Below are 8,166 nucleotides of genomic sequence, written 5' to 3' on the forward strand. Positions count from 1 at the left end.
TAGAAGTACAAAGAAAGTGAAAGTTAATTTTAAGGAGAAAAGATACAACGCTTACCTTTAAAGCTACCTGATTATGTAGTGATACTATCGTATATGTGTTACAAGAAGTAACGAGAATTATGAGTTAATTATGGGTTGAAAATGGGCACAGAAAGCTCACCGAGTAGTTTTATGTTTAATTTCAAACAAAAAACGAGGTTTTCCACTTCATTCGACATTTACTGGTAAAATTATCAGATACACTTCTGTCATAAATGTACGTAAATGTCATGAAATTGACAAATCCCACTAGATGGCGCCGTTGTTTGATTAAATTATTAGTTTTTTTTATTTTGTAAACCAGGTTCAGTATTTCACGATACCATGAACATACAAGTATTTTTTTTAAACAAATACTAGCAACCAAACATTAAATACTGAGTTTTATTTTCAAACAGTAACAAGATAAATATATCAAGATATGTAAACAAAACTTAGATCTAAATATTGTCTCACCGAAAATCATTAAATCATTGTTTTCAAGAAAACAATTTAAAACGCTGCGCCTACAAATCGCGGTAGAAGTTACTGGAAAAACAAAAGATTCATCCTGCCGTTTAAGTCTACATTTGGTGTAAATATTTCTGCCACAGATAAATGGCAAATAACCTGTGAACGTATATCTTCGAGTTTCAAAGTTGTGAAAAATATATACACAAGCAAAAACTCCGAGGTATCATTTAAAAATATTATAATATTATACTAATTTTCTTACAAATTACACAAACTAAATCTATTCAAATCAAAAACTCACCATATAAAACACCTTCGTAACCTTAGAAAATAAACGTTTTAAACGAGAGAAAGATACGTGTTCAAAATAACACATCAAGATAATAGTCATATATATCTGAATACCTCTAAAGAAAACAAACATTTGCCGGAAAACATATTATCATTCTTTGGGCTAAGAATAATAATATTTTGATAGCTCAAAGAATAGGTTTTATGCAATGATGTTACGAAAGATATCTGTCTTAACTACATGCACTACGCACATTATAAGTACGGCTAATGTGTAAATCTTTCATGATCCAGCCATGACAAGTAAGAACAAAATAATCTAATAAAAAAATTGGCACATGTAGAACAAATAATTATTCTTCTATTTCAACACTTACGTATTAATCGAGTAAAAAGTAATTATAATATTTCCCAGACATTATGGTTAAATTATAATGGCTTGAACGAGATAAAAAGATATATCAAGTTTTGTGTCACGTGAACATCTATTTCTCATAAGTCACGCTAATAAAAATTTTGCTTATAAGGAAGACGCAGATTTTCACAGAATAATAATGGCTTCACCAAGAAAACCACTAAAGCCATCATATAGTACACTAAAAACACAAAATGGAAAGAAAATCTGAGACATTCCATACGAAAAATTTCCTTAGTGACTTACAAGACAGTGACCCAATGTTCACTATGCAGTCAAGGAAAAATGGCAAACACAGGAAAAAGATATGATATACCATAACACTTCATCTTTATGAAGGGTGTCTATCCAGATAAATATCCAAGCTTTCATACCAAAACAACAACACGAAATATACAATTAAAGTATGAAAGTTTGGTGAACACAAACTGAAAGTCGAAAATCAGACATTTACACCTTGTCACGAACATCAAATCACAAATACAATCAAGGCGTAAACGTCTGGCGAATCACCATTCGTTTATTTTTAGTTACAGGTTTGAATTTATTGGTTGACTTTAGACTGGAGGAGGTCCGTATGGATAATGTAGCAGAAGCTCCATTGATTGGCCGTAATTATTGATTACTGCGCAAGTCAGTTGATCTTCTGATTTGGGGAATAGACTCGCTAGTCCGAAACCTACGAGAAGGAACAGTTGCAAAGGCAGGGTTTTCCAAAACATGTCGGAGAAGCGTTGTCGGAAACTTCTGTAATGTAAATCTTGGTTTTCGTCTTCTAATAGATTACTGTAAATAAATGAAAAAATAAGGATTCTACAGAAATGAAAATTAAGATTTGTAAAACAAAGTGCATCCAGAAATATATACATGAAATTTATAAAACACAGAAAATTGCGGTTTAAAGTTCTGAATAACTGTTACGCTAAAATTAGCGTAGCCTGCAGTGGGTACGGCACAGATAGTTATGAATAATCAATATAAAAAAATATGTCCAGTATAGTTTTGCATTTTCAAATTTCCCACAAAGCTACACGAAGGCTATCTGCGCTAGCCTTCCCTAATTTAGCAGTGCAAGACTAGAGGGAAGGCAGCTAATCATAACCACACACCGCCAATTCTCGGGCTACTTTTTTTTAATCAACGAATAGTGGGATCGATTGTAACTTTACAACCTTCACATGGCTAAAAAGGTATGTTTGGTATGACAGTAATTCGAACCCTCCTCGACTCTCAGATTACGATTCGACCACCCTAACCACATGGCCATGCCGGGCCCTGTCCGTTATAAAGGGGCAAAAACGAAAGAAAAAACCTTCACAATAATAAACCAGTTTCATAAAAAAATTAAAATTAGATTAATTTTATGTCTGTATTTATATACATTTTCTATATCGTCTGCTCAGTAAAGTTTCTCTTTGCTGAGAAGCAGGATCGTTTTCTAAATAATAAGACTTAGAATTTTACTGCGTTTCAAACATTTTTAACTCATGATTTGTACACAAATAATTACTTATAAACCTAATTTACTTACCTCGTTTCGTTACTCAGATCCAAAGTACTAGCCCTTGCGTTTGATAGATCTTGATAAATTATCTGAAAAGTTATCAAAGCAATAAGGAGTTTGTAATAAAAACCAAAAGGCCGATAATGTACTATGTAGTGCACAAAGGTATAAGATACGAGGTCTGTTCAAAAATACGCGGACTGACGTCATAAAACAAAATGTACTTTATATAGAAGTTACAGGTCTGGGACTCCTTCAAAGTACTCTCCTCCCCAACGCACACACTTATCCCAATGGTGTTTCCACTTGTTGAAACAGTCCTGGTACGCTTCTTTTGTAATGTCCTCCAGCTCCTTTGTCGCATTTGCCTTAATCTCGGAAATCGTCTCAAATCTTCTTCCTTTCAAGGGTCTTTTGAGTTTGGGGAACAAGAAACAATCGCAAGGAGCAAGGTCAGGTGAGTAGGGGGGTGGGAAAGAACAGTGATCGAATGTTTGGCCAAAAACTCACGAGTTCTGAGGGCCGAATTTCGCAGCAACGCGGTGCATCTTCAATTTTTCGGTCAAAATCTCGTAACAAGATCCAACTGATATCCCACACTCTTCAGCAAGCTCCCTGACAGTCAGACGGCGATTTGCCCGCACCAGGGTGTTGATTTTGTCGACGTGTGGGTCGTCAGTTGACGTGGAGGGACGTCCAGGACGCTCATCATCTTCAATGGACTGTCGACCATCCTTAAAACGTTCATGCCACTTGAAACATGCAAAAGTTTCAGTCGCAGATTTTCCAAGTTTAACACAAAATTTCACAGCAAGTCGTTGAAATCCGCCAAACGAAAAAATCGCACTTCACTTAAAACCGCGTAGCTAATACACAAATGAAGATATCTGCAATTGGGAAATGGCGTCGTAATCAGCTGATCTGTGCGAACCTAGCGACACCAAGCGGATTCCCCTGGAACCAACTGGAGCCGCGCAATTCAAACAGTCCGCGTATTTTTTGAACAGCCCTCGTATAGTATCTACAATTTCAGTTTCTTAATCGAAGAGAAAATAATTAAAATAAATCATACAAGTGCACGAATTTGTAAAGGTATGTTTGTTGAACTTGTAGAAACGCCATCGTAGTGTTATTTGTTAGCAAGCGCGTAACTGTGAAAATGTTTATATATTTCAAAATTACTAGGTCTAGTTAAGTTAAATTTCGACCTTGAAACTAAATACATTGCATTGGTTCGTGAAACTAGAGGGAATGTAATGTAATAGGCATTGATGTCTGGAGGTTGGGGGAAGAGGGCATTTGTTCCAACCCCAAGAATTTAAGAAGAATATTTATTTGAATAATTAACTTAAAAACGTACTATAAAATAATACTATTTAGACATAAATAAAGAAATTTGGGCGTAGACAAAGAAGACATGGGTAGCCAGGGCCCTCATTCATACTTCCAAGCAATGGTCTGCGTTCTGAGACGACTTTTATTTCAGTGATCAAATAAAAACTGAAACCTTCTTACCTCGTTTCCAAATCTACTGATGAACATCGTAAATTTCCAAATTCTAATAAGATTTATAATACCATAGAATATAGTTTACAAGTATCTTATTTTAAAGTGTTTCTGGAAGAAACTGCACACACCCCTCCCACTGTTCACAGAATGTGGCTTGCCCTAACCTGGAATACATTCTGCGGGTGTCTGAAATGATAGATCATTTATAAAACAGACAGTCGTGTTCATTCACGTGTTCTAACACCGGTTGGCACATTAGTTTCTCCACTTCAGAATTTGTTTTCAAAACTAAAACGGCACAGCGTTTGATATTTATCATGAAATAGTGTTCACTATTTGGCCATTTTTGGTACTTTGTGATCACACACCCCAAAAAAAAACAAAAAAAAACGAATTCCAAAATATCATCCATGTTAAATCGAGATATTTAAATTTCCAGCTACGATGAAAGAAATAAAACAATTTTTTAAAAGATTTAGATACAATTGAAGCTTACCATTTGTGGATTAGTTTTGTCTTCGAACTTATTCTCCAATTGCCAAATGAGTCTTTTACAGGTGTCTTGTGACGCAGTAACTCGTGTTATTACATCCTCTACCTTTTGTTGTAATAAAACAGATTCCTTATTTGCGTTCCATGGTAATTCACCGTCTTGATTACTCATTTTTGAAATGTTATGTCCATCAGTCAGTAGGCTGATATTCTGTTTCACACGATTCATCAGTGACTTGTATTTTTCCAAATCCTGGTGGATATCCTACGCGACAAAGGAATGCTAAAGTCAATCAGAAGCAGGCTGAATGTGTTTACTTAAATATGACTTCCGGTTATTTAGCGTTGTAAAACAAAGGCATCTAATAACTTGGTAATGTTATCCATCTTATACTCTATGATCAAATGGAATACCATATTGAACTATTTATCTAAGGCAACTGTTAATCGAATTATGTTTATTACAGGATTAACTTACCATATATTTTCCATACATGTCTGAAATCAATTCATCATTTTCCAATTCCATAAGATTTATGTCTGCCAGCTTAGTTTCTGTCCTGTTTAATCTTTCTAACACTTCTTCCATCTCCCTACGAATCTCTTGGATATTTTCCAGTCCCATTTGATTAGAGGTCTCCTTTGAAAACATGAATACACTCTATAATAAAACCATTTCTAAATTATTCAAACTTCTTTGAAGATTTTCAGTTAAGTAAAGACAAAACAACGCAATAATTACGTTTTCTTAAAGTTTTTCCTTATTCAAATATTAAACAAAGAACAGAAGTAGTTATAACGATAGCAACACGGATCTGTATTATATTTCTTATGTAACTTATATCCTGTCTGTCAAGTCAGGCCACATTTTCAGTCTAAACAGTAACACACAAGTGGTGTACGACCAATTATAAACACAAATTCAAAGTTCTGTCAGTGTAACTTACCTTTGTTTGGCAGGCCTCTTGTTGGTTCTGGAAGGTTTCTAATTCTGGTAAAGATCTCTGCTCTGCCTCAAGAGACGGTAGCGTTTCTTCTTTCGTATCAGGTAGATTTTTTTTAGTTTTATATAATAAGTTTCTCTTTTCTTCAGACGATATACTAGATAACTCTTCTGCTGTATTTAAACCTAAAAATAATTCATTTTCTGATCTTGTGTTTTGTTCATCTGGAGAAGTTCCCGTAGATAAACATCTTGATGTTTCTAAATGCTCGCTTTCACAGCTATAGGATACATCTTCATCATCGCAAACACAAATATTCGGTGGTTCTGTAACATCTATTCTTTTTCCCACATTTCCATTAGCTTGAGCAATATGGACAGCTTGGGCCATAATATTTTCAACTACATAAGTAACAAATTCTTCAGTCGTTGTTTTTACTGTGTCTCGGAAGTTAGTAGAATCTTTCTTTGTTTCGCACGAATGTTCTGTTTCAATAATTTTGTGCTCATTAGAATTTCCGTCTTCGTCTACTAAAGCAAAGTCCAGTCCTTCACTCTTTGTTTCCTCATTATGAGAACACGTTTCTAACTCTTTTCCAAAACTTTTGTATTTACTAACTGACCATGGGTCATTCTGTTTAAACATATGTTGTCCGGAAATATCATCTACTGTGTGCCTGATGGTCCTGACAGTTTCTCCTGGAGCGTTATGATCTGAAAAGACAATATTCTTAAAATAACTGGAAGTCGTTTCTACTCCAGTTGTAACCATTGGATTTTCAGCTTCGTTCGTAAGAACACCACTGTTGTTTAGAATGTGATTTTTATCTTCTTCTGAAACATGTAATTGTCTTTCATTCTCTTCCACAAGATGATATTCATGATTTATTACATTCTCATTAACTTGAACATCATGTTCTCGTTCTAAACTTTGATCTGAAAATACAATGTCACCACAAGAAGCAGTAATATCTTCAACTCCAAAAGTAAATGGTTGCTGTTCAAACCGTTCCTCATTTACCTTATCGTCAAAAGATTTAATATTTTGATCAGACATGGAAGTACATGACTGTTCGTCAAATGCATTGGTAACAGCACTTTTGCCAAGACATATTCCATTCTCATCTGTTGGAAAGTTGTACAATGGTAAATCGATATGGTATTGTCCTTCAACAAACTTTACAGTTGACCCCTCATCAACCAGTTCTGTAAAACCTGGACTAAAACCTTCTTCAACAGAAGAGTCAGGTAATATATCATCAATATATCCTGTAAGATATTGGTTCTTGCAATTACTAAAGCTTTCGTCTGCAGAAGGTAAGTATAGTTTTTCATCAACATATTCTGTTGAATCCCGATTCTTATAAAAATTGAGATTCTTTTTCGCAAAAGACATGTGTATGTCCTCATCAATATGTTGTGTAAAATCTTGGCTCTTACAAAAATTGGAATTTACTTCTACAGAGGAGACAGGTAACTCCTCTTCACTATGTTCTGTATGATCCTGACTCTTGTATAAAGTGGAATCCTCTTCAATATCCTCTGCAGGACACTGACTCTTACATAAAGTGGAATCATCTTCAGGTTTCCTTACATAAGAGAAGGGCAGATTCTCTTCAATATGCTCTGTATGATCCTGACTCTTATATAAAGTGGAATCCTCTTCAGGTTTTCTTACAGAAGAAAAGGACAAATCCTCTTCAATATGTTCTGTAAAATCTTGGTTTTTGCAACAAATAAAATCTTTTCTCAGTTGTTTCTCAGTATGTTCTGGGAGTAACGTATCCTCATAAGAAAATACATTAGCATCAGGTGTAAAATATTTTAACGGTTCTTCGATATTTTTAGCAAGAGCTTTGTTTTCTGTCGAAATAAGACTTCGAGTAATTTCGAAGATATCGTCTAGTTGTGAAGACTCTTCTACAGTCGCATTAGAGTCGTCAAAGTTATAATTCTGATTTAATTTGTTTTCCTGCATTTTGGAAAGAATTGGAGTTTCTTCAAGTCCCTCTTTAGTTCCTTTGACGTTTTCTTTGGAAACACTATTTTCATTGGATGTTTCATTATTATCTACTGTAAAAATACCTAATGCCTTTTCGCTCAGTTCTGTTAAGTCGTTATCTTCACATGAAATTTTAGTTTCACTGATTTCAGAAACAGCTTCAGATCTCCCTTCTTTGACAATAACATTATTCTCACAACCATAAGTAACTAACATTTGTCCAAAACGCTCTCTAGGAACATCATTCTTCTCAGGAGTGACTCTCGAATCTACGACATGAGTATTTAAAGTGCTAACAACAGAATCGTTAACACAAGTGATGTTCTCGTCTGTTTGAGAAGAGCCAAACGGTTTATTAAACAGTTTTACAACCTCATGAACATTGACATTCTCGTCCTTTATGGAAGGTTCTTCACATGAGTGGTCTTGAAAATAGTTAGCATCAATTTCACAAACGGTTAATGGATTTTTATTGTCTTTTGTTAAACTACTGATATCATGTTCCTCGTTTTCTTTTG

The 8,166-nt window shown here is 34.7% G+C and overlaps 1 protein-coding gene across 2 annotated transcripts; it reads right to left on the reverse strand.

Annotated features, from left to right (window-relative positions):
• Positions 1-409: 409 nt before the first annotated feature.
• On the reverse strand, positions 410-7,864 carry LOC143231086 (uncharacterized). Of its 2 annotated transcripts, none has more exons than XM_076465628.1 (5): positions 5,651-7,864; positions 5,182-5,340; positions 4,708-4,968; positions 2,730-2,791; positions 410-1,984 (listed from the first exon to the last, which is right to left on the reverse strand). In XM_076465628.1, the coding sequence occupies exons 1-5, from the start codon at positions 7,862-7,864 to the stop codon at positions 1,756-1,758; spliced, it is 2,925 nt and encodes a 974-aa protein (XP_076321743.1). In that variant the 3' UTR covers positions 410-1,755. The 2 variants fall into 2 exon arrangements, with proteins under 2 accessions (XP_076321743.1, XP_076321742.1); XM_076465627.1 differs by having other exon boundaries at positions 5,182-5,343.
• Positions 7,865-8,166: the final 302 nt, after the last annotated feature.

Source organism: Tachypleus tridentatus, chromosome 10, assembly GCF_004210375.1.
Source record: "Tachypleus tridentatus isolate NWPU-2018 chromosome 10, ASM421037v1, whole genome shotgun sequence".
In the NCBI taxonomy this organism is placed as follows: domain Eukaryota; kingdom Metazoa; phylum Arthropoda; class Merostomata; order Xiphosura; family Limulidae; genus Tachypleus; species Tachypleus tridentatus.

Coding starts and splice junctions, on each gene's coding strand:
- LOC143231086 (XM_076465627.1), bottom strand. CDS start 7,864: ATGTTAGTTACTTATGGTTGTGAGAATAATGTTATTGTCAAAGAAGGG. Junction 4,969..5,181: donor ACATGTATGGAAAATATATG/GTAAGTTAATCC, acceptor TTTGTCGCGTAG/GATATCCACCAGGATTTGGA. Junction 2,792..4,707: donor ACAAAACTAATCCACAAATG/GTAAGCTTCAAT, acceptor ATAACTTTTCAG/ATAATTTATCAAGATCTATC.